A 26,757-nucleotide genomic window follows, 5' to 3' on the forward strand; every position below is an offset into this window, starting at 1 on the left:
GGAAATTTGAGGATAGAGTCATTGTGTTTGTCTTCTGCTAGCCTGGGGCCTGTCTTCTCCACCTTTCTGGGTAGCAGACCCCCATTGGCGAGGTTTGTAAGGGCCCTGTGACTGGCCTCTGCCCCTTGGGCGTCTGTATTTGCCCCTCTGATCTGTCTGAAGCTGGAAAAGACCATGTTTTTGTTGTCCAATTTCTGCTGAAACGAGGGGGTTGTACCTGCAAAAAATCCTTGACCGTTTGCATAGACTGCCTTATCCTCCATTTTCTATAAAACCTCTTCTGCTTTGACACCAAATACATCCTGCTGTAAAGGTGCATCCAATAATTTTGCTTTAACATGGTCAGGGAGGGTTTGTTCTTTTAACCAAGCATATCTACGTATGACAGAGCCAGTAACCGCTGTTCTACAGGAAGCTTCCAATGAATCAAATCAGCATTGCAAGGTATGTTTGCCCACCTGTTCAGCTGCATGCAAAAGATCCTGCATTTCCTTGAATTCAGGCTGTTCTGAATGTGTGCTCATTTTTTGTTTTAACTGAGACATCAGGGAATGTTGATATTTCAGCATGTGCAACTGGCAATTTAATGCTCCCATAGCCAGAGTTGCTGAGGTGTAAATTTTCTTTCCCCATCTAAGGCTCTGGAATCCCTTTCAGAAGGCACAGGATTTTTAGCCATAGAAGCTTTTGCTCCCTTAAGACCCTGGGAAATTGTTTCTGGGTTAGCTACAGGGCTTTTATAAAGGAATTTGTGCGAGTCAGGTACTCTGTAGTACCTGTCTGGTTTGGCTGAAGCAGGAGGTAGAGAGCCTGGATTTAAACTAGACTCCAAGTAAACATCATCCACAATATCTAAAACAGGAGGGATAGCAAGAGGTCTGTGCTGAGGTAGTAAAAGGAACTCTCGGAGCCTTTTCTTAGAATCTGAGTAATCCTGACCTTCCCAGTGGAAATGTTCCCTCATGGTATGCAAAGTTTTCCCAAAGGAGTAGTCTTCAGGGGGAGAAGCCAAGGGAATGGAATCTTCAGCCTCAGAATCCTCATAAGATGGAAAAGTGTAATCTTGTTCCTCAGAAGAATCTGAGGAGAGAGAAACCTGGTCAGAGGATGCATAATCCTCCTCTTGTCTTGGTCTTTTATCAGGAGGGGGATGGAAACCCCTGATAAGGGTAATTAAATCTTCAGCCACCTTAAGCATCTGTTTCTTAGACATGGGGCCCTGAACTGTAGCCTGAGGTACAGTTTTCTTTGGTTTTAAAGGAGTTTTAAGTTTAGCATAAGATTTAATGGCGAGTGTAGTCAGTCTAAATACACCTTCTGCAACCGAAGGTGTTTGCGTTGCACCAGTGTCTAGTTCTGCTCCGGTGTCGGTAGAAGGCTGCGTAGGCCTAGTGGACTCCGCTTGGGAATCCACAGCTGTCTGGGGTTCCAGTTCTGCGGTAGTCAGGGGCTGCGTAGGCGCCTCACTGAAAACCGGAGAACCGGCGACAGGTCCAACTGAGGCCTCGGTGTCTGGCTTATTCCTAGGCTGCCTGTCCTTATCCTTGCGTTTTCTTATATGAGTAGCGGTCGTCAGCTGCTCCGACGGCACGATATAATTAAATTTTCTACCAAAGTAATGCCGTGCGAAGTCAAAACGGCGTTTGATAGTTCGTTTATTAAACCTAGCGAAAAACTGACAAGCTGTGACGTCGTGGTCTGGGCCTAGGCAAGGAATACAACAGGAATGGAAGTCCTTATGAGGTATTTGCTTCCCACAAGAAATGCAATTGTTAACTTTTTCTGACATCGGACTGAGGCAAGAAAATGTTCCCCAACGGGGTACTTAGCTTTAATAAAGACTTTGGACTGAAATTCAAATCGAAAATCTCAAGTGTTGGCCGACCGGCACTTGAACTGTTTCTGCTTAGAGCACCGCGCGGCAAGAAAGACAGAAGAAAATGCTGTCGGATGCCTCTTAAATCCCCCTGCTGCACTGACGTCAGGGAAGAAGCGACAGCAACCAACGCCGGACCAAGACTTTGGAATTCGGGCCGACTGCGTGACTGCCTGACGGCAGGATAATCCAAGTGGGATGACTGCAGCAGGGTAACACGAACATCCTGGGGTTTCTGCTGTGTCTAGGTTTGGCTTGAGAAGACCTGGAACGGGCCGGAAATAACCGATTCTTAGATGGCCAGTGCCTACTAAATCAAGGAGGCTGAACTTGTAAGAAATTTTTGACAGTTTGCATAGATTTAGCTTCATCTTCCATCTTTTTAAGAACTTACTCAGCCTTGTTGCCAAACAGGAGGTCCTGATTTAAGGGAGCATCCAACAATTTAGCTTTAACATGATCAGGCAAAGATTGCTTCTTAAGTCAAGCATGCCTTCTGAGCACAGACCCAGTAACAGCAGCTCTGCAAGACTGCTCTAATGAATCAAATTCACAATGCAAAGTATGTTTTCCAACCTATTCAGCAGAATGCATTAAATCCTGTAATTCTTTATTTTCAGCACAGTCAGGAATCAACATCATTTTCTGTTTAAAGTATCAACAAGTTATTGGATTGCTTAAAGCCCTAATGGCCAATGTTGCAGAAGTGTAAACCTTCTTACCCCATCTATCCAGCTCCCTGGAGTCTCTATCAGAGGGGGTAGGATTTTTAGCAGTAAAGGCCTTAATGCCCTTGGGTCCCTGTGAAATGGTCTCTGGATCCGCAACAGGATTTTTAAAAAGGAACTTGTGTGAATCAGGAACCCTGTAATATCAGTCAGGTTTTCTGGTAGTAGGAGGCAAAGAATCAGGAGCCAAACTAGATTCTGAAAAGGCATCATCAACAATGTCTACTACAGGAGGTATAGATAAAGGCTTATGCTGAGGCAGGAGTAAGAAATCCCTAATCATCTTCTATGAATCAGAAGAATCCTGGCTTTCCCAGTGGAATTGTTCCCTTAGAGTACGTAAGGTCTCACCAAAAGAAAAATCCTCTGGAGGGGAAGCAGAGGGAATAGAGTCCTCTGCATCAGAATCCTCATAAGTAGAGAAGGGCAAATCCAGATCATCAGAAGAATCAGAAAAATCAGAATCCTGGTCAGAAGATTCATAAACAACTTCAGTCCTAGGTCTCTTAGAAGGAGGAGGTTGGCTTCCCCTGATTACAGTTATAAGATCTTCAGCCATTCTTATTTGTTTTTTAGGCATAGAGGCCTGAGCATGCGGTCTGGGCATCAGTTTCTTAGGCATGGTTCGAGATTTTGGCCTAAATGAAGATGGAGGTGTCAGTTTAATATGCAAGTCTGTAGGCCTGAATACACCCTCAGAAGCTGGTGCCTGCACAGCGGCTCCAGACCAATCCAAGGTAAAGACATCCGCAGGTTCCACAGTTGAAGCATCTTGCGGCATTCTGGATTCCGAATGGGTCTCAGTAGAGGCCTGCGAGTCAGAAGTAGTGGGCATCAGGGGCTGCAAAAGCACCTCACTGAGTACCGGTGAATTGGCGACTGGCTTAGGATAAGTGGCGTCTGCAGTTTTGGACCTCGGCGGCCTTTGTCTTTATCTTTACGTTTTTTCGGAATCCCGGTAGTCGGATGGCTAACCGATGATATTTCTGGATAATTAAACAGAGAACTGAAATATTTAGAGGTGAAGATATACAGATGACGGATAGCGTGCTGATTAAATAAAGCACAAAACCGACAGCAAAGTACGTAGTGGTCAGGGCCTAGGCAAGGAATACAGTACGAATGAAAATCTTTGTGAGGTATTTGCTTTCCGCAAGTAATGCAATTATTAACTTTTACTGACATCGGTAAGGAGCAAGAAAAAGTTTCCCCAACAGGGTACTTGTCTTTAGTTGAAGACTTCGGTTCTGAAACTCGAAAACGAAAATTTCAGGAGTCTGCCGACTAGCACTTGCTAACTGCTTCTGCTTCGGGCACCGCACGGCAAGAAAGACTGATGGAATGACGGCTGCATGTTTTATACCCCTGACAACCTGACGTCATGGAAGAAGGGACAGCAACAGACACAGGACCCAAGACTTTGCTAATCAGGCCGACTGAGGGCTACTGCAAGCAGATAACCCAAATGTAATGACTGCAAAAGTGAAACATGAAGATAATCAAATCAACTTACATGGGTGACAGAGGAAAATAATTTGAATACTTCTGGACTGCTACAACATTTACGAGTAAAAGCATCATGCAAGGAATGAAGCAATGTTCCTCTTGCTTCTTAACCCCTGTACTCTGAATAAATGGAGCAGAAGAAAAAAAAAGGCCAGTCCATACACTGCTTCATGCTTCATGACCTAGAATACATTTTCAAGTAAATGATAATTGAAGGGGGGGATACGGTTTCACCCTCCTTGCAATTTTCAAATATGAGGGATTTGTTTCCAAGTCCCTTTTCCAGCATACAGAAGGCCAAGTAGAACCTTGCATGGAACCAAGCCCTAAATAAGCAGTCTACCACTCTACAGAAATGCATGGGAACCGAGCATGCAGATGTGAAAGGCTGGACAAGACTGACATTTGCCAAATGCACTGCACCTGCCTTAGCACACACAAAGCCGCAGAATGTTTCCAGACCCACTACTCCAACAGCTACCACTTGTGTCAACAACTTTTTAAGCAAGAAGCTCCAGCAGACCATCCTTTCGTTCTGAGCTGTTAAGCTCTGCCAGCCCAAAGTAGTACTGGGGAGAAAACAGCCCAACCTTGAGTGCCATCACAGAGCATAAGCAAGGAGATTAGTACTGCCAGGGAGAAGGCTACCCAGCTACTCAAACGGAGGCAGAAAAAAGGTGAATGTGCTGAAGAAGGGTTTGGAACAATGGTTAAAAGTCCACCTCAAATACAAGGAACAGTTTGATTCTATTCTTGTGATATTGGCTAGGCATAAAATAACCCTTCAGGGTCAGTTAGTCTCATAGATAAATATAAGGCTATGAACCGCAGGAAACTTTCCCAAGGTGATGGCATTTATGTACCTCTTCATGTGAAAGTACACAGGCTCAAATCATCACCTCACTAATCGAAAGAAGAGCTCGCAAAATACAGTGACAAGACAGTATCTCAGATTAAAGTGCATTCATTGACAGTTACCGGTGTCTGCCCTTCCGTATGCTTCTCCTACCCCCTTTGATGCTACTGCATCAGCCTGAGACTGTGCAAGAGACCCTCCAGCTCTATCCACCCCTGACAACTGGCATCTGGGTATTTTTCATTTTTGCCAATTCACCAGGCCTACGTTTTCAAGTGGCAGGTTGAAATACTAGCACTTAAGATAATGTCTAGCATTATGATCCGTTTCCAAGCAGTACAGAAAATGTCACTTGTAGTTCCCAACCTACCTTGTGGCTACTCAAATGGTTCAGGCACAGCTGGTGAAAATCAAAGTCAAAATCTGAAAAGTATGAGCAGCAGTCATAAGTGTTCAGCTCAATGTTACAGGCACACTCTTAGTAAGTAAGGGGCGTGCTACAGTGCACACAACAGGCAAAACACTATACAAGGAGCATCAGAAAAGAAAAATGCAATAAATAGCAGAAGGGATTTCACAATCAATGGGCTACAGGAGGCGGCCCCGACTGTCATATCTGCTTTTACTGCTCTCTTCTGCAGCAAATTATAAACTTGTTCCTACAGCTGTGAAGGCTGTCCAGAAAGAAAAAAGCCTGTTTTGCTTGGACAAACTCAGAAGTTATACAGAATAAAACTGTGCTGAACCAACCACAACTCAACCGAATGACTGCCCAAGTGTGACTTGCAATAACAGGATGAAATGGAGACGGAACTGAAACGAAGTGGTTTGCACCATCCAAAGAACAAGAACGTCACGAATACGGCTAATACAAGCTACTACAACAGCCAGACCGGACCTGCACCATCCAAAGCACAAGAACGTCACGAATACGGCTAATACAAACTACTACAACAGCCGGATTAATAAATGGGGACAGTAATGCAATTCAAAAGCCTGCCTACAACATGTTGGATGGACTTCCTTAATTTAAAGTCATGTGCATACTTAACAAAACTAAGTGACGGTACGGGTGGCTGGATATTGCCACTGAAAGAAAGCTAATCTTGCAAAGTCAACCCTATACTGGCATCAGACTATTTTGAAGCATTAAAGCCCAATGAGCTTTGAAAGTCTCCAAACAAAAATTGAGTAGCATTTTCCGTATATGTGTACACCTGTAGAAAAAAACTCAATTTCTGTACACAAGATCTTTAGGATACTGTGTTACTGCACAACCACTGTAAATTAACTTGTTTCTATACCAGCACACATGTGCACCCTTCTAGATGCTAAACTTCAGAAAGTTGACTTGACCCTAGCCAGTCGTACTGTTCAGTTTTTCACGATTATCCATGTCAAACAATAGACTTAGCCTGTCCATGTTAGCAACAGCATCGCTTCTCCACTCTGGAAATCCAAGTGGTTTGTCAACTCCTCTAAAGTACACAGTCTTAAAGCCCCTACTCATACACAGTCACCCCAGAGGTCTTTTGCTTCAATTTCAAGTATAACATTTTAATCCTTACACTCCGAAACACTGAACAGCAGCCACAGGTGAACTACATTTGTCTGTAAACAGGACTCAACAGGACAGCACATTTTCATCTCTGATGAAACATGGATAGCCATAACTTTTCATGTCAACAATTAGCCCTCTTCAGTAAATGGAGGATTCCATTCACCACAGTAAAAAGTCTACAGGATTACAAAGCTGTACTTCAAAAAATGTTACCACTGATGTAGTTGAGCTGACAGACGAATCCATGATAGAAGCATCTGGCATGGCACCACCTTCCTCAAACATATCCACATTCCTTCGTTTAAATAGCTAAAAAACAAATATAGGATGCAATTTACTTTTTGTTTAAAAAGTCAGTGAATTACAAACCAAAAGCACGCAAAGTGAATTTTTTTTTTATTTCCTGCTACTAAATATTCATCTACCATCCTATCACTCAGTCACTGCTTCACATTATCTCTTGTTTAAGCCAATCAACAATTTTAAACAGACTTGCACTCCATTTGGTTTGTTCTCATTTACAAAGCCAAGCACAATGGGCAAAGATGGCCCATATACAACAGTAACACACATTAAAAATCATACAGTGCGACTTGAAACAAGACACTCAAATCCCATGTGTGTAACATTTAGTTATGACAATTTGTCAACTGAAAATGATTAGTATGCAGTGGTTGCAAGTGTTGACAGCACAAAGTAAGGTCAGGTAAGAGAAGAGCACATGCACAGTACACATCAGTAAAAGTGGAACGTAACCTCACAGATATTTAGGTGGCTACTGATCTGCAAGGACTTGCCACAGTAGGTTTCTACCCCTTATTTTGCATACAAATAATTCAGACAGATAGAACAAGGGAAGGTTGGGATATTTAGTTGTTGCTCCAATTCATGAGGGACATGGGTGCTAAACCAGGGATGAACATGCAGTTTCCTATACATTCATTCAAATTACACTTGAATACACTAAGAGAAGTAATTCTTTACGTGCAGTGGAAGATGATTTCATAGAAGAGGTTCTCCATTTTGCACAGAGCATGCTGGAGGGATATTTTATGTATGCTGCAACGGAGATCCCCAGAGTGGGGGGTCATCACCCTACCACTGACTTGCAAATGTATAATGGGTCTGTTGAAGCTCCACACACAAGAGGCACAGGTCACCTTAGTAGCCTGTATGATGCAAAGAAGTACAGTAGAAAGAGACCTGGGTGCTACACCTTTACATACAAACTCTGCAATGAAAAAGGGCCTCCTTACAATAGTGGACATGGTGTGATCAAAAGGAGAACTCATGCTTGACACAGGTTCCCAGATCCCCAGCTGTGGAACTTCCATCAGTGTGTGGTCAATGTGATTGTTACAAAGGAAGTCATGCTTGCCAACAGATTACACATTTAGTATTTAGTTTTAGTCCAAGGTTTTGGCACCAGCTATTGGCTTGGGAAAAGCCCTCATGTTTCAGGCTAACCGTATGTTATCCAGCCCCACAGACGTAAGTGCTCTAGGCTGTGATTAATGCTTTCAGGACTTTTATGAAATATTAGGGGAGTACAGATGCAAGTTTGCAATATGGAAATACAGGACAAGATAAAGGGGTGACATTAAATTTGTCTGCTGTACACTGCCTATGTCACCTAACTCAGGTTATGCAATATCTGACTATTAGCCCTGAACAGTGTACAGCAAGGTTTAGCAAATTTTTAACACACACTGCCTGGGAGTTTTTTTTTTTTTTTTACTTCTCATCTGCCTTTGGTTGATTTGATCAGGGTCCAAAGTCGCTTGTCAAGTTCAGCGAGAGTGTTAATCACTAAAAGCAAAATTTTTGCATGCAATGAGTTTATTATAAAGCCTGTTTAAATTTTTAAAAATACTACTAGTGGGGGGAAGATGCATCTATGCAGCTATTTAAACATGCACAGAATTTGGTAGTATAGGAGTCCGCATAATCAGCGAAGGCCTCAATAAGGGAGGGACTTTTGAATTTAGCCAGTTACATATTTTTAGTAGTGGACCCGCAGTGGTGGTGCTGCGGTAGCGTTGTCGCCCTGCAGTAAGACGCTGTCAGGTTTGATTCTCAGCTAGTGTGTCTTCTGCATGGAGACATGCGTGAATGGGTGTACCTTCGTTGAAGGTTGTGCGTCAGGCCCGGCAAGCTGGTACATAAAAATCAACTGCCAATCATTAGCGGACCGGAGTTCCGCTGTGGCGACCTCTAATGGGAAAAGCCGAAAGAGACAAACATATTTTTCGTAGATTAGCTCTGGCACAAGCTCTGAATACAGGTATTGGCAAATTGTTGAATTCATTAAGATCAAAGCTGGAAGCAAATACATGAAGTCCAATTTTACCAACTAGGGGGGAGCAAAGCTGCCCCATATTGGTAACTGGTAGTCCTAGATTTAATTGGTTGGGAGTGCGGACTAACCTGCAAGATGGTACTGATGAAGTCCAGAAATTTCTAGGCATGCATGTTTTCAGGATGTACAAGCCTCCCAAGTTAATGGAGGGGTATTTAAGTTTCCAAGGAAAATGGTGTTCGGCTTAATGCACAGACACTTCATGCAGATTTGGTAGGCGGTATAGGCAGAGGAAGATGGCAAAGAGTCCTACAGGTAAGTACTATATAAGGCATTTTGTTAATAGGAAGTTAGATATGAAAGTGTCCCAGATAGTTATCTTACGTTTTAAAGGTACTTGCTAGGCTACTGACCTGTGTGGATGCCGAGATGCCTGAATGCTGTAATGAAATCAAAAGGTGCTTCAACAAAGTTTTAGTTTAGGGGTGTGCACACTTATGCAAACAGCTTACTGTATGTTTTTTATTTTTTATATTTTTCCCCTAACAGATTTGTTTTTCAACTGAACTGTACAGATTATAGGTCACATTAAAGATGGGAAACATTTTGAAATGACTTATTGTGGTCTCATTGTTTTATATCACAAAAGCCTGGCATTTTTGTGTGTGTGTGTGTGTGTGTGTGTGTGTGTGTGTGTGTGTGTGTGTGTGTGTGTGTGTGTGTGTGTGTGTGTGTGTGTACCTGAGAAAGCCGAAAGCTGAAAACACAGAATGCCGAAATCTGACAATTCACAATCTCGACAAACCATAACCCCGACAAAACACACCACCAGCATATGAAGACATCTGCAGTCACTCCGTAATCAAAACACAGCAACTAACTAAAAAAAAAAAAGAAAAAATGAACTTACTTTCACGAAGTTAGCAGGGGCTCCTGCACCCCCTGTAACTTTGATATACCAACTCAGAGATCGCACTACAGTGCGGAAATGCTTGTCAGGGGTTCCAGTTGTTGGCTATTTCAACTGTCGTCCTTCTGGTGTAGTTCATCTCCTTGTCGGCCTTATCAGGTAAACACACACACACATATATATATATATATATATATATATATATATATATATATATATATATATATATGTATGTGTGTATATATGTGTGTGTGTGTGTCATATATTATATATATATATATATATATATATATATATATATATATATATATATATAAAAACACCAACCATAACAGAAGTTCTAATTCTTCACTACTGAAGTACCCTTTAACATGGGTTGTGTCCTCTTAAGGACAAGCTGCCAACTTCCAAAAGCTTTGCCTTCCACCCACACCAACTGTAACAGCTGACTGGCCAGCCATGTGGAAGGAAATTGGTAGCCGCGTGAAGATTTTTCTTCAGAACCGTCTTACCCAGAAAAAAAGGTGCATACTCACCCCTGAACCACTAAAATGTGTGATAAATAACTTTACTCCAGCAAATAACTAAATACAAAAATGGGGCGGGGGGTAATAGGGTGGGTGATCCTAATGCAGCAGTTTAGAGTCTGAACGTTTGGTGGGTGATCCTAATGCAGCAGTGAAGAGTTTGAAAGTTTACTGTGAAGTCTAAGTGCCACTCACAACTGCACTACATGCATCATTCCCACACCTGCAGCAGCCTTTAAGTGATGAGTGTTAATTACAAAAGCTTACACAATCTCCCTGGTTCTCAGGATTGGGATAGAATACTGGCAGATTAACAGGTTGATTTAATGTAAACTCTGAAACTATGGATATGAATGACAAATTTGTCTAAATAAAGTACAGTTGTGTACCTACCATAAATGTAGATGTTAGAGTGTATTCACTGTTGCAGTCATTACTCTTGGGTTATCCTGCTGTCAGGCTACCCGTAGTCGGCCGGAATTCAAAAGTCTAGGTCCGGTGTTGGTTGCTGTCGCCTCTTCCCTGACTTCAGTGCGCCAGGGGTATAAAAGATGCAGCAGATGCCATTTTCTTCAGTTTTTCTTGCCCCAGATGTCAGGTGCCCCCAAATTGGGAGGCTGAAAAAATATACCAATTAAAATGCATGCACAATAATAACATGCCCTTCCTCTATAAGCAAATACACCAAATAGGTTGTATAGGATAGAGAAGTCCCAGCAAAGAAAAAGGGGGATGGTGGGTGGGTAACCTGGACTGCAACAGTGAATACACTAACATCTACATTTATGGTAGGTACACAACTGTACTATGTTCATCGTGTTTCACTGTTGCACTCATTACTCTTGGGTTGAATCCCAAAGCTGAGGAAGGGTGGCTGGGCTAAATAGGATTAGGAGAGGCTATGAGGCCCTGCAGAACTGTAGTGGCAAAGCCTGCTCTGGACTTTGAGTAAATAGGTAAATGGTACTGCTTTATGAAGGTGTGCACTGAACTCCAAGTTGCAGCCTCTAAGATATCTTTGGTTGGTGGTACTCTGAGTAAGGCTGCTGAAGTGGCTGCTGCTCTGGTGGAATGAGGCCTAATGCCCTTAGGTGCGGATTTGCTATACTGAAGATAGCAGAAACGGATGCAATGGCCTATCCATTTAGAAATAGTTTGTTTTGAGATGGCCTTTCCTTGTGATCCTGCAGCATAGGACACTAATAGTTGCTCAGTCTTTCTGAAAGCTTTAGTTCTGTCCAAGTAGAATCGTAACTGCCTGTGTATGTCCAAAGAATGCAGAATTTTCTCACCCTTGTTCTGTGGATTAGGATAAAAGGTGGGCAAGTGAATGGTTTGGTTGAGGGCCACACTGGACACCACCTTAGGCATAAATGTAGGGATCGTTCTCAGAGAAACCCTGTCTGGATGAAAAATGATAAAAGGTTCCACTGCCATGAGTGCTTTTAACTCAGAGACTCGCCTTGCAGAGGTTATTGCTAGGAGCAGAGCTGTTTTCCAGGATAAGAATTGTATATCTGCTGTTGATGCTGGCTCGAAAGGAAGCAGTGTGAGTTTTTCCAAAACATAATTGAAGTCCCAGGTCGGAATTGGTGCTCTCCTTGGAGGCCTAATGTTTTTGGCCCCTCTGAGGTACTGCCTTATCAAAGGATGAGAAAAGATAGGTGGTTCAGTATTGTAGTGGGCTGAAATGGCAGAGGCATGAATCTTAATAGATGAGAAAGAAAGGCCTTTGGTTTAGCATCTCAGTTAGGTATTGTAAAATCCGAGGGATATTTGGTACACACGTGTCAATGCCATGTTCCAAGCACAGAATCTCTTCCATTTTTCTGCTTAAGATTTTCTGGTACTGGGCCTCCTGGCCTCCAAGATAACACCCATAACAACTTTTGAAAGAGGAGTGTTGTGAAATGCTACATTATCTGCCATGCAGCCAGATTTAAGGTCCTGAGTTGGCTGTGCAGGATCTGATTGTTTTGTAGGGTCAGCAGGTGAGAAGTTTGAGGCAGTATCCATGCTGGACCTTGAGACAAGCTCTTTAGGATTGGGTACCAGTGCTGGCGTGGCCAGTCTGCTGCAATCAGTATCATGTTTGGCTTCTCTTGTCTGACCTTTAGGAGTACCCTGGGAAGGAGAGGCAGCGGGGGAAAAGCATATACTGTTAGATTTTTCCAGCTGAAGGATAGGGCATCCACTTTCCATGCTTGCTTGTGATAAATCCTTGTGCAAAATCTCTGCAATTGGTAGTTGTGAGGGGAGGCAAATAGATGTCTGGGCATCCCCATTTCCTTATTATCATGCTGAAGACTTGTGGATCCAGTTTCCATTCATGGGGATCCATGAGGTTTCTGCTTAGTTCGTCTGTCAGAGTACTTGTTTTTCCTGGCAGGAATTGTGCTTGCAGGTGAACTTGGAATGCCAATGCTGTGTCCCATGAGGTCATTGCTTGTCTGCAGAGGGGGTAGGAATGTGTACCTCCCTGGTTGTTTATGTACCACATAACCATAGTGTTGTCCGTCTTTATCAGTAATTGTCCTTGAAGTAGGTGGTCCTTGAAAGCTGTAAGGGCATTTTGTACAGCTAGCATCTCTTTTTGATTGATGTGAAGATGCATCTGGTTTGCAGGCCATGTGCCCTGAATACATTTTCCTGCCATATGGGCGCCCCAGGCATAATCTGATGCATCCGTTGCCAGTGTCTGTCTGGCTGTGGGTAAACTGAAAGGCAGACCCTTGTTGTGGTGACAGGCTTCTGCCCACCATCGAAACTCCTGTTGCAGGCAGGGGATGAGTGCAATCACTGTCTCCAGGCTGTGGCAATGCAGAGTCCAAACACTTTTTAGATACCATTGTAGTTTCCTCATATGCAGTCTGGCATATGAATTAGCAGAATGCAGGATGCCATGAAACCCAAGGTCTGCAGGATATTCCTTGCAGATACGTGGGTCTTTGTTGCTAAATTCTTGAAGTAAGTAGCCAGTTGCTTTTGTTTGTCTGGCGTGAGATAAGCCATCTGGGCAGTCGTATTTAGGCGTGACCCAGGAGTATTATCTCTTGAGAGGGCAATAGTTTTGATTTCTTTTCATTTACTGTGTACCCTAGGCCAATTAGTAATCTTTTTACAAATGCCAGATGCTTTAGAAGAGCGTCTTTGTTCTCTGCTTGAATTAGGCAGTCGTCCAAGTAGGGATATATTTGAATTCCTTTTTGTCTGCAAATCGCAATTACTGGTGCCAGGCATTTTGTGAAGACCCTGGGCGCAGTAGATAAGCCAAAGGGCAGTGCAGAAAATTGGTAATGCATTGAGCCAGCTATGAATCTGAGGTATCTTCTGCAAGACTGTCTGATTGGGACATGCAGGTATGCCTCTTAGGTCCAAAGTTACGAGCCAAGCTTTCTTGCCCAGCATGGGCAGTAGCTGCTGTAGAGTCAACATCTTGAATTTTGGAACTTCCAGAAATGTATTTAGTATAGACAGGTCCAGTATTGGTCTCCAGGTTTTGTCCTTTCTGGGTACCAGGAAATGTCTGGATTAAAATCCTTGCCCCTGCTCTTGTTGTGGTACTTGCTGAATGGCCCTCATGTCCATGAGGGCTGTAATTTGTTTTTGTGCCTCTGCCCATTGATTGTGTGGCAGGTCTGGCATACCTTTTGACCTTGGTAGAGTGTGGAAATGGAACCTGTAGCCTTGGGACACTATGTTCAGGACCCATTTGTCTTGGGTAATCCTTTGCTAATTCGATGAAAAAAGTGCTAGTTTTCCCCCTAAGGGGAATGCCAAAAGAAAAGTGCTTGGATCTGGTACAGGAAAGTCATTGGGACTGTTTCCTGTAAGGTTGTGATTTGTCTAATCCGCTTCTGGAGGTAGGAGCACCCCATTGTTTAGGCCTGTATGAGCTTTGGGGCTGACCTCTGCCTCTGGGACGCCTGTATCTGCCTCTTTGTGGTCTGTCTGACACTGGAAAGGACCAATTTTTAGAAGGCCAGTTTCTGCTAAATCTGGGTGGCTGTACCTGTAAGAAATCTTTAACTGTCTGCATGGATTTTGCTTTATCCTCCATTTTTTTCAACACCTCTTCTGCTTTAGTACCAAAGTATCATGCTGTAATGGTGCATCTAATAATTTTGCTTTAACATGATCAGGCAGATTTTGTTCCTTTAACCAAGCATGCCTTCTAATAACAGAACCTGTAACAGCGGCCCTGCAGGAGGCCTCCAGTGAATCATAACCACATTGCAAAGTATGCTTTCCCAATTGTTCAACTGCATGCAATAATACCAATTCCTTGTTCAGTGAACATTCCGTATTCGTTAACATTTTCTGTTTAAGCAGTGACATTAAATATTGCTGATATTTAAGCATATGAAACTGACAATTTAAGGCCTTACAGCCAGGGTAGCAGAAGTGTATACTTTTTTCCCCCATCTGTCTAGAGCCCTGGCGTCCCTATCAGAGGGAACAGGTTTTTTTGCAGTGGAAGCTTTAACCCCCTTGGGACCTTGAGATATAGTTTCTGGGTCAGTAGTGGGGTTTTTATACATGAATTTATGAGAATCCGGGACCCTGTAGTATCTATCTGGCTTAGCAGGTGCAGGGGGAAGAGAGTCTGGGGACAGGCCGGACTCTGAGAATACATCGTCCACAATGTCTAGAACAGGTGGAATAGCAAGGGGTCTGTGCTGAGGAAGTAGTAGAAAGTCTCCGAGCCTTTTCTTAGATTCAGAATAATCTTGGCTCTCCCAGTGGAAATGTTCCTTCATGGTATGCAGGGTTTCCCCCAAAAGAATAATCCTCAGGAGGAGAGGCTGAAGGAATGGATTCTTCAGCATCAGAATCCTCATAGGGAAGCATGGAGTAATCTTGTTCAGAGGAGGAATCCGAGGAAATAGAAACCCGATCAGAAGAATCACACACTGTCTCTTGCCTAGGCCTCTTTATCAGGAGGGGGATGGGAACCCCTGATCAAAGTAATTAGGTCTTCGGCCATTTTGAGCATCTGTCTTTTAGGCATGGTAGTCTGAGTAGGAGAATGCTGTACTTGTTTCTTTGTCTTTAATGCTGCTTTAGTCTTTGAAGCTGAGGATGGCTTTATATAAAGCTTTGTAGGTCTGAAGAAACCCTCAGAAGCCGATGCCTGCTCAGCGGCTCCGGACCCATCTGAGGGAATGATTTCCGAGTGTCCAATACCTTGAGTATCGAGAGGCCCAGTCGGGTCCACGTAGGAGTCGGAAGCGGCCTGTAGCTCTGAGGTAGCGGGCGCCAGGGGCTGTGAAAGCACCTCACTGAGAACCGGCGACTGGCCTAGAAGAGGATTCGTCTGTTTTGGACCTCGGATGCCTATCCTCCTTGTCCTTGCGTTTTTTGTAAACTGCGGTTGTCGGCTGATCCGACGGCATTATATAGTTAAATCTTCGGCAAAAGTAATGAAATGCAAAATCAGACACTTGATAGTGCGTTGGTTAAATCTAGCGCAAAACCGACAACTAGCAACGTTGTGATCAGGGCCAAGGCAAGGAATACAGTAAGAGTGAAAATCCTTATGAGGCATTTGCTTCCCACAAAAAATACAATTAACTTTTTCTGACATCAGTCTGGAGCAAGAAAAAAGTTTCCCCAATGGGGTGCTTAGCTTTAATGAAGACTTCGGATCTGAAATTCAGATTTGAAAATCTAAGGAGTCGGCTGACCGGCACTTACAAACCGTTTTTGCTTCGGGCACCGCGCAAGAAAGACTGAAGAAAATGGCGTTGGCTGCATTTTTTATATCCCTGGCGCACTGACATCAGGGAAGAGGCGACAGCAACAGACGCCACACCTAGACTTTGGAATTCCGGCCGACTACGGGTAGCCTGCCAGCAGGATAACCCATGAGTAATGACTGCAACAGTGAAACACGATGAACAACACCATCACTCTGAAAGGCAAATGGGGTTCACTCACCATGAGAAAGAATAGCTGTGTACAATCTTACAGTAACCATAGATGCCCTCTTCCATGTTGCAATATTCCAAACACTGGGCATCAAGAGTGGAAAACCCAAAACGTCCAGCCAGTATACAAAAGCTTCTAATCAAAGTGGGATGTCTGACTTTGGCCAAGGGAATGTGAGCCATAACAGGGATGTCTGCACGTACCAGACCTCAGAACTGAGCGCCCCAGTCGGACCCCATTCCCAAGGGGAACTGTACAAGTCCTGTGCCATCCAAGAAGGAACAGTTTAAGGGAAGAAGAGGGGAAGGAGGGAGGGAAGGAATACTGCAACATGGAAGAGGAGGACATCTATGGTTATGTTAAGACTTTACACAACTATTCCATCTCCTATTCTCATGTTGCAGTATTCCAAACATTTGGGTGAATGCCAAAGCTCACTGGGAAGAGGGTGGTGGGCTTGGAACTATTTTCTATAAATCCATGAAGGATTGCCCAGGCAAATCCAGCCTTGGATTTGGAAACGTGGTCCAATTTGTACTGCTTGATAAAGACTTGGACAGAGGTCCATGCAGCTGCATCTAAAATGGTGGCAGTGTACAATCCTTTAAAGAAAGCTCCAAATGAAGTCACAGCCCTAGTGGAGTAGGCTTTAATTTTGGACCCAAAGATTTCTCATGATATACATAGAAAGAAACTGCTCTGGAAACCCAGGTTGAAACTGTCTTTTCATACCAGGGCCTTGGAGAAAGCAGTGACAGAGAGAACAGCTGGTCAGATTTTGATAGATTTGGTCTTGTTCAAGTAAAACCTAAGCTGTCTATGCACATCAAGGCAATGCACTACTCTGTCAGTGTGAGGATGAGCAAAAAAGGTGGGAAGGTAAATAGCTTGGTTAAAGGACAGCTCATTGACCACTTTGGGCATGAAGGAAGGGCTGATCCTAAGGGCTATCCGATCTTTGTGGAAGATTAGGAAAGGGGGATGGCCATGAGGGCCTGTAACGGACATTCTTCTAGTGGATGTCAAGTCTATTAGGAGTACTATTTTCCAAGTGCAGTATTTTAGAAAGGCCTTAGAAGCTGGTTCAAAGGGAGGCCACCATAAGCTTCTCCAAAACAAATTCAGGTCCCAGAGTGGTGGGATGAGTTTCATGGGGGGCCAGAGATGAAGCACGCCCTTTAGGAATAACTTTAGTCAATCAAGAAGCCAAGAGAGGATCCAGAGGCAGACAAGTTGAAATAGCAACAAGGTGAGACTTGGCAGAAGTGTACGCCAACCCTGTCATAGGTAGGTACTAGGCTATTGGCCCTGGGGGCCTATACAATCCTAGCCAAAAAAATTATTTTCTTGTGCCCCTGTCAAACAGTGCCACAGAAGTGAGCCCCAGGGTAAGTTTTCTATTTCCCATCCAGTCAAGATTTTTCTTAAGGAGGGCCAATGATTAGCTTTGCTTGACATGAATGGGTAGTTTGTTCCAGTGTGTGTGAAGTCTCTACACAGGAATCTATCCCTCCAGCAAGTTCTGTTTATTGTGATGACAAGGTTTAGGTCCCTGGAGCGTGTGGGTCGGAGAGATTGGGATTTCTTTACGTATAACATGTCCAGCAGCTCTGGGTTTGACGCAGCTTTGTATGTTAGGCAGAGATGGTCTCAGAGTAGGCGATATGCGACTGAGTAGAGCTGGAGTTTTGTGAGACGTCTGCGGCACCTGCCTGAGGCCGGTAATCCTCTTAGTGAGGTATTTAAGTGGCCTTTCCAACTGTTGTAGGTGTTTTGTGAGATACATGCCAAATGGGTCATTGTACTCTATAATGGGTCTGATGAGGTACAATGATCTTTTTTCTAGAGAACCCTTTTGTGATGAGGATTTCCTGATTACTGTGGTGCTGTGGTTTATCAAAGGAGAGACTGCTGTCCAACTGTGTCTCAAGGTCTCTTATCACACTGTGTTTAGTGAGCTACCGCCTACGTGGTAATTCATGGGTACAGAGTTTTTCCCCCAAGGGGATGACAATGCACTTCCTGGCCTTGAGCTTGAGGCCATGATTTGACACAAAGCATCTGTCTCTGTTGAGCACTTTTGTAGGATGTCTACATCATTAGGTGATTCTATTATGGCTCCCAGTTTGCAGTCATCTGTGAACGTGGTTAGCCAAAGACCTTCTGGGTTGGCCTGCACTTCAGAGAAAAAGATGCCAAACGGGAGAGGACCCAGGACTGAACCATGTTGTACTTCACTCGTCTGAAGTCTGACAGAGTCATCTACGTTTACTGTATGGGTACTGCAGTGAGCCAGTTGGCCACTCATCTTGTGACATAGGGATTTCTGCCCAGTTTAGTGAGCATCTAAAATTCCAGAGTGGGGGATGCTATAGAAAGTCGTGGCGAGGTTAAGATAGGCTATGTGCACTACCCTACCCTCTTCTACGGCTCTAGTGACTGCTTCAAAGAAGTCAATCAGGTTTAGTAGACATGATTTAACTTAAACAAACTCAGGGGTCCAGGGTTTGCAGGTTAACCATGTCTTTTGTTTATAAGTTCCAAGATGATATGTTCCATGGCCTTGCAGACCAGGGTAGTCAGGCTAATGGAGCGGTAGTTTCCAGGGTCTGTGGCGGCACCCCCTTTGTGGAGTGGGATAATAGTCACTGTGCGCCATTCAGTAGGCACACAGCCTGAGGTGAGGCTATGACTGAACGTGGTACTTAAGTTGGGTGCCGGTTCGTTCTGTACTTTGTGCAGCACGCAGCCTGGGATGTTGTCTGATCCCATGGATGCAGTGTTCTTAGTTTTGGAGAGTGCTGTCTTTACTTGTTCATCTGTGATTACAGGGGCTTTGCATTCTTCAGGTATTAAAATGTGCCTTTGGAGGGTAAGAGGGTGGGGTAAAGTTAGCCTTGAACCTATCTGCCAGGATGTTGGCAAAATCAGTTGGTTCTGTATATTTAGTGCCATTGTACTGTAGCTCAGAGCAGATCTGAGTGCTGCCATTGAGATTCTTGACATAGGTGTAGAATGCTATCTGCAGGAGTTCACACAGTTGACAGTACTAAATGGAAATCACCCTGAAAAGGGTCCAACTGCCTTTGTAGACACCATATGGAGAATCTTTCATTTAGACATACAAGATCTCCTAGTATAAGGTTTTCCGGCCTCCTGCAGGATCTCCTAGTACAAGGTTCCTTGGCCTCCTGCAGGACAGAGAGCACATCCTCATTGTAGAGGTGTCTGTAAGGGATCAGAATTCAAATCACCCACAGGGTAAGGCTCAGACTGTAGGTGGGAGTGGATTCGAGATAACTTGTCTGGTGTGAGAATGTCCACTCTGAGGTAACTTATGGCGACTGCCCTTGACTAAATGCAGGAGGGGAAACCAGTGCTGTCTTTTCCAAAAGGGAGTCACCAACAAGATTTTCGGTTTGTACTGCTGGATTTTCAGTAGGATATTCTGAAGTGGGAAGGGGGAAATGCATATAGAAACATCTCCCGACAAGAGATTGAGAAGGTGTCCATGACCTTGCCACAGGACTGGGCAGTCTTGTGCAAAACGATGGAAGTTGTCTGTTCATAGGGAAGGCAAACAGATCTAAGGTGTACCCCATTTTTGGACTATGTCCAAGAAGACATCCCTGTTGAACATCCATTTGTGGGACTGTGGCATGACCTGCTTAAAGTGTCAGCCTGAGTATTCTGCTCTGAAGGGATATACAAAGTCGGTAGTGTGAATCCCTGTTTTGTGGCAAGCTCCCAGACTTGGAGAGCTAGTCTGCACAGCAAGAAGGAATTTGTTCTCCCCCCACACTTGTTCACACACCACAGAACTGTAGTGTTGTCTGCAAAACAATTTTAGTGGGCCCTTCAGCATATGCTGGAAAGCCTTTAGGGCCAACAGAATTACTCTTGTCTCCGATACATGTTCCTGTTTGGCGGAATCCGGACAAGTGACTTTTACGGAACCCATGGCTGCTCCCCAACCCAGATCAGAGGCATCCGTGTACATCTCCTGCCCTGGCAAGGGACCCCATACAGGGAGTCCTGGGTTGCAGCTCACTTGATCCAACCACCACTGAATCTCTTTCTTGAGGCAAGGTAGGAAGGGGATTTTGTACTCTAGAAGACGAGAGTGCTGTGTCCAAATAGAACTTGGGTATCATTGTGGCTTTCGTATGTGGAGCCTTGCCAATAGTAATATAGGGACGGTCAATGCCATATGACTCAGGAGTCTGAAGTACTGCCTGGCAGTCAAGTCTGTGGCCTGAAGGACAGTGAGCAGGTAACTGCCTTAAGCTTTCCACCTTTTGGGGTGGCAGAAAGGTCTTCATGACATCTACCCTTATCCTGCACCCTAGGAATATCTGGTCCTGCAAGGGTGTCAGGTTGGACTTTGGGTAATTTATCTTGAAGCCCAGTGCTTGCTGGAGTGCTATTACTGTTTGTAGATGGTTTTATAGGGATTCTGTGCAGTCTGCCTGGATGAGAAGGTTGTTTAGTTAAGAAAAAAATTGAATCCCTTGGGTCCTGCAGAAGGCCACCACTGGTGACTATCATTTAGTGATGACCCTTGGTGCTGTAGAGAGTCCGAAGGGTAAGGCACATAATTGAAAATGTGAGGAGGCCACAAATTAGCACAGGCACTTCCTGTGGTTGGACCTTATCGGGATGTGCAGGTAGGCATTCTTGATATCCAAGGTGGCCAAGAATCCATGAGGGAAAATGAAGGGTAAGAGGGTCTGCAGAATGAGCATTCGAAAGGTGGGCACTTGCTGGAAGAGACTGAGGTGGGTGAGATCTAGGATTGGTCTCCCGGGGCCACCTTTTCTTGGGACTAGGAAGAGTACAGAGTAGAAACCCTTTCCTTTTCTGTCATAGGGACAGGATGAATTGTTCACTAGGCAATATGGCTGTCAATAGCTAACTGAAATAATGGAAGCTGTTCTTTGGGGGGCTGTGGAATGCCCGTTAAGGAAGGGGTTGTAACCCAGGTCATAAAATAACCCATCTCCATGATGGATAACACCCACCTGTCTGTGGTGAGGTTTGTCAAAGCAGGGATACACAGTGAGACAGCCTTAGTGATACTGGAATGGAGTCAAGAGGTTGTTTAAGGAATGGCAGGTAGTCTGCGATTGTCTTGAAAGTCAAAAGTGGGAGTCTGTTTTAAATTGAGGTTTCTGGACTGGAGTCTGAGCAGGCCTGGAAAGAGTGGTTTGCTTCCTGGCGGACTTTCTGCCTCAGGAAAGAGGGTGAGCAGAGTTTCCTGATTAACTGGGTTTTAAAAGGGTAGTTCCAGTGGAATGTGGGAATAGCAGAAACAAACAGCTTGCAACTCCTCCTTCAGATGGACTCCCTTGCCTGTTCAGCTATTCCCTCAGTGCTACCAGGATATCTGTATGCTTTTAATGTAGTATCAGTTAATTTTGACTTTCAGCCACCTGCACCATGTAGGCCTGACAGATTCTACAAGGTACCTAAGGGTGCTAGATTCTTAAGTGCCCAAGAGCGATCCGTAGCACTGTCAGTGTCAGTTGATAAGGCATGAAGGCTGATCCTAAGGGTTACCTGGTCTTTGCTGCAGGGTTTTGAATAACTCAGCCACCTCTGTCCCCTTATCCAGAGGTGCATCCAAAAGTTTTATCCTACTGTTATCAGGTAGGAGCTGTTACCTTAACCAGGAATATCTTCAAGACAAAAGCCAATGCAGCAGATATGCCAGAAGCTTCAGCTGCATCACAACTGCACTTAGAGTGCCTTGAAACCTGAGATGACAGGCATACAAGGCTGGATAGCCAAGCCTTGGCAGGAGAGTCTTGAATTTCACTCCCAAGTTCAGCTGATTGTCCTAAAAGGGCTAGGGCATATTTGGACATGTGGGTTTGATAATTTATTTCCCTGAACACCAAAGTGGATGAGGTGTAAACCTTTTTCTCAAGGCATTCCATGGTCTTGTTGTCAGTCTGAAGTGAGGGATGGAAGGAGCTTAGGATGCCTTATCAACTGACACAGTGTGCTACGGTTCGCTCCTGGGCACTTAAGAATCTAGCAACCTCAGGTACCTTGTAGAATCTGTCAGGCCTACATGGTGCAGGTGGCTGAAAGTCCGAACTGATGCATTAAAAGCATACAAATATCCTGGCAGCACTGAGGGAATAGCTGAAGAGGCAAGGGAGTCCATCTGAAGAAGTTCAAAGTATCTTTTCTGAACTTCTGTCATGTCTGAATCCCATTTGAAATGTTCCTTCATCTTTGAAATGGTCTCCCCAAATAGAAGATCCTCACCTGGGGAATCTCTTTCTGTAGATTCTTCCTCAGAGGAGGCATAGCCAAGAGGAGATGGCATTTGGTAGACATATGACAGGGAATCCTCTGAGAAAAGTCAGAGGATTGCTCAGCTGCAGCTTGGAAAAGTATCCAAGGCCTGAGGCTAAGGCTCATTATAGGAGGGGCCACAGGGGAGGCTAAGGTTGTAGAAGGCCCAATAGCCATGAAGGCATTGAATAGGCTTTGAGAAAAAGCCTGCCAATCTGGCTGGCTCTCTGGGGAGAAACAGGTTTTCTTCTCTCTTTTCCTTTAAGAGAAGGCCTAGCAGGCGCCTGAGCCAAGGTAGGCCTGGAATCAGTAATCTGAAATAAATAGTGGAGGGATCTGTCTGGGCAACTGATACAAGCAAAGGTTGCTCTCACTGTCAGTAGCTGATGTCTGTGCTACCTCTGAGGATGTACCTTCTGCTCTGGGTTCTGTGGCTTCCACAGCGGCAACCGCTGTACCCATATCTGCAGCGACCGATCGTTCCACCAGGCTGACAAAAGCCACAGAAGGGACGTCAGGTGAAAGAGGTGCAGCTATGGATTCAGGCCTAGCAAACTTGGCCTTTTTCTTGGGTGGCTCAACAGGCTGACCGGACAGCCCCTCCATACCTACAGCTAAGAGCTTAAGGCACTGATTCTAAAGATAAAGGTTTAACACATGCAGACGGCTGCATAGTATTTTTGGAATGAGGCCTGGCAGATGGAGCGGGACTTAGTCATGCACAGGCCCTAAACAAAAAAGCAAAGCTCTTGTTCAACTTGTGGCAGATAAGTTCAGAGGTCTGGTACAAGCAGACATCACTTATGGCCCACGTTCCCTTAGCCAACGTCAGACGTCCCATGTACCCAGCAGTGACTACAAGCTTTTGTATACTGGCCGGATTTTGGGTAGCAAGAAAGGAAAAACCCAAGTTTGGAATACTGCAACATGAGAACAGAACATGAGAACAGAACAGAAGAACAGCTTGCAGTTCAGACACTATTCTTGCAAATGTCAGAACTATGAGAAAACGTTTCCATACAATGAACCTTGCTATGCTTGATGAGGAGGCTCAAACTGATACATGGTTAAGATTTCTAGCACCAAGTTATGGTCGAATGGAGGAAAATTCGGGTGTAAAAACTAAGAAACTTGCACTAAAACAAAGAAGTGGACAATCCATAGGCAGGTATGCTGGAATGCCACAAGATACACCTAGATACAAGAGGAAGAGAGGCCAGAAGATACCAACTCTCTCAAATATTTGAATACCAGTGATACAAAATCCCAGATAGGGCTTTGGTTATTGGTTAGTCACCACCTAGAAATCCTTACCACTTGCCAATTTAAAACTTCCTAGTGGCAGGTTTTCTTGCCTCCTTTAGTTCCTGCTGCAAGACCTCTGACAAAAGAGGTGCCTAAAAGGAACTCTCAGTCTTGTGGGAGTAGGTCCAATCTGTGAGGAAACTGCCAATTGCCTGTGGCTCTTCCTCCTTATGGAACTGGCAATGTTGCCTAGGCCAAGAAGGGGGTGAATTTTCTCTGGGGAGTACTTCTGAAATCGACAGATTTATCCTACATACCAGTGGAAAGGCATAAAGGAACATTCCCGACTCCAAAGGGATAAGACATCCGTTTCCCAAACTTGTCTCCAAGGAGTCCAGCAGCAGAATGCCTTCTTCAAAATGGAGAACTAAAAATAAACTGATCTACTTGCGGTGTTCCCCACAACTGATCAAATCCCAGAAGGTCCTCATTTCTGAGAGTGTATCTTGGGTCCTGATCAGCTTGTCTTCGAATGCTGAACAGCAGCTTCCCAAGCTATCACAGCAGTTTGCACAAAAGATATAACCTGTTGTCCCATTCCTTGTTTGAATACCACATCACTGCGGTGTTGTCTAATCACCTGAATCAAGTCCAGGGGACCATAGATGGAGAGAAACGGTTAAGGGAAATCTGAGGCATCTGTAGTTAGACTGGAGGTAAAGGAGAGGACCTGGATTTGGTTATATCTGTAGTCTCAACCAATGCATTTTTTTTCAAAGCCCAGTAGTGGAATCTAAAATTTTAGATAGTCACTGTAGTCGTAACATTTGTACCAAGTGCAACCTGGCAAAAGGAATGAGAATTAGACGTCATGAACTGTATGATCCCACATATACTCTCTGTCCGAGGTCCAAGAATAATTTGAGAAGATCACTAAAGTTTACAGAAAAAAAACTTCACCTTGTGTAAAAAAAACACATTCGACACCAATGCGTCTGACACAGCCTAGAACAGGCTACACTGTGTGATGGAGTAAAGGAGGACTTCATAACATTTATCTGGAACCCCAGATTGGCCATAAGAGACTAAACTCATCACGATCACTCTTATCTGGGAAAAGACTCTGCAAAGATGACCAAGTAGTCTAAATAAGGAAATATGCTAACACAAGTCAGTCTGTAATGAGCTATGACTAGAGCTAGACACTTTGTAAATATCCTTGGAGATGCAGATACCAAAAGGGCAATGCAGAGAACTGAGAGAGAGAAAATCTGAGAAATTTTCTGATGCCTTTGTCATTTTGTTTTGAGCAGATACATGGTGCAGGTCTTAAATCTAATGTTACCATAAAGCTTCATTGAGGAATGACGGAAAATATTCTGAAGGGTCAACAGCCTGACTTTTAGGACTTTTTTAAGATTTAGAACAAAAAGATCTAAAACTGGTCTTCCAAGACTGTGTAGCACCAGAAACAATCTGGAATAAAAGCCTTTCTTTGTCCCTTTGATTTAATAGCACTGATTCTACAACTCCTAGGGTATGTGCTGAAGAACCAACGGAAAAAAACTCTTGGGTTTAGTGGGTGGGCACAAACACACACACACACACACACACACACACACACACACACAAACAGTGTTAGAGAGACAATTAAAAAACCTTCCCAAACAGATATCGAAAGCACCTAAAAGCAACATGGCTCCTCAGCAATCACTAAAGTATACATCAAAAACAATGCCAAACATATCGTATAAGAGGACTTCCAAGATAAGCTGTTGACCAGTGTGCATCTAACTTCGGCTGTCCCCCAGAACAGTCACAGATATTGGTCAGTTTGAGTTTAAGTAAAATTCAGTTAACTGCCTATTAAGTAGTCTTCTTCTTTCGGCTGCTCCCGTTAGGGGTCGCCACAGCAGATCAACTGTTTGCATTTCTTTCTGTCCTCTGCATCTTGCTCTGTCACACCAACCGCCTGCATGTCCTCTCACCACATCCATAAACCTTATCTTAGGCCTTCCTCTTTTCCGGTTACCTGGCAGCTTCATCCTTAGCATCTTTTTCCCAATATACTCTGCATCCCTCCTCAGCACAAGTCCAAACCAACGTAATCTTGCCTCTCTGGCTTTGTCTCCAAACCTTCCAACCTGGGCTGACCCCCCTAATATACTTATTCCTAAATCCTGTCCATCCTCGTCACACCCAGTGCAAATCTTAAAATCTTCAACTCTGCCACGTCAAGCTCCGACTCCTGCCTTTTTGTCAATGTCATTGTCTCCAACCCTTATAACATAGCTGGGTCTTACTACCCTCTTGTAGACCTTCCCTTTCACTCTTACTGGTACTAGTCTGTCACAAATCACTCCTGACACTCTTCTCCACCCACTCCACCTTGCCAGTTCTCTCTTCTTCACCTCTCTCCCACACTCACCATTACTCTGAACTGTTGATCCCAAGTACTTAAACTCATTCACCTTTGCCACCTCTACTCCCTGCATCCTCACCATTCCTCTGTCCTCCCTTTCATTCACACACATTTTCTGTGTTAGTCCTGCTAAACTTCATTCCTCTTCTCTCTAGAGCATATCTCCACCTCTCCAGGGTCTCCACCACCTGTTCCCTATTCTCACTACAGATGACAATGTCATCTGCAAACATAGTCCACGGGGACTCCTGTCTGATCTGGTCTGTCAACCTGTCCATCACCAACTGCCTATTAAGTACACTACATATAAGCCTGCAAAGAAAATAAACTAGACAATGTGAAGAGAAAACCCCGAATGGGAAGAACCCTGCAGCTGTTCAGCAAAAGTACTTAAAGCTACAACTTTCATGCAAGACAAGGGTTCTAGTAACCTAGAGGAAAGAAGTAAAATGTGCTCAGAGCTGATTAAAATATACAAAACAATGAATAAATATATCTGCTCACAACAAAATGGATGAAGCTTTAAACAGATATTCAGATGAGCGATAAAACTGCAAAATAATCCTTTTTTTGAAAAAAAAAAAAAAAAA

The 26,757-nt window shown here is 44.1% G+C and overlaps 1 protein-coding gene across 1 annotated transcript in view; it reads right to left on the bottom strand.

Moving 5' to 3' along the window:
• Positions 1-26,757, bottom strand: part of KPNA6 (karyopherin subunit alpha 6) — a 1,524,259-nt gene that overhangs the window by 1,176,492 nt on the left and 321,010 nt on the right. Inside the window, exon 3 of the mRNA XM_044082620.1 lies at positions 6,741-6,836. Coding sequence (XP_043938555.1) covers positions 6,741-6,836 — 96 coding nt within the window. The remainder of the gene's footprint in view (positions 1-6,740; positions 6,837-26,757) is intronic.

Source organism: Protopterus annectens, chromosome 1.part1, assembly GCF_019279795.1.
Source record: "Protopterus annectens isolate FY-2018-M chromosome 1.part1, PAN1.0, whole genome shotgun sequence".
In the NCBI taxonomy this organism is placed as follows: Eukaryota; Metazoa; Chordata; order Ceratodontiformes; family Protopteridae; genus Protopterus; species Protopterus annectens.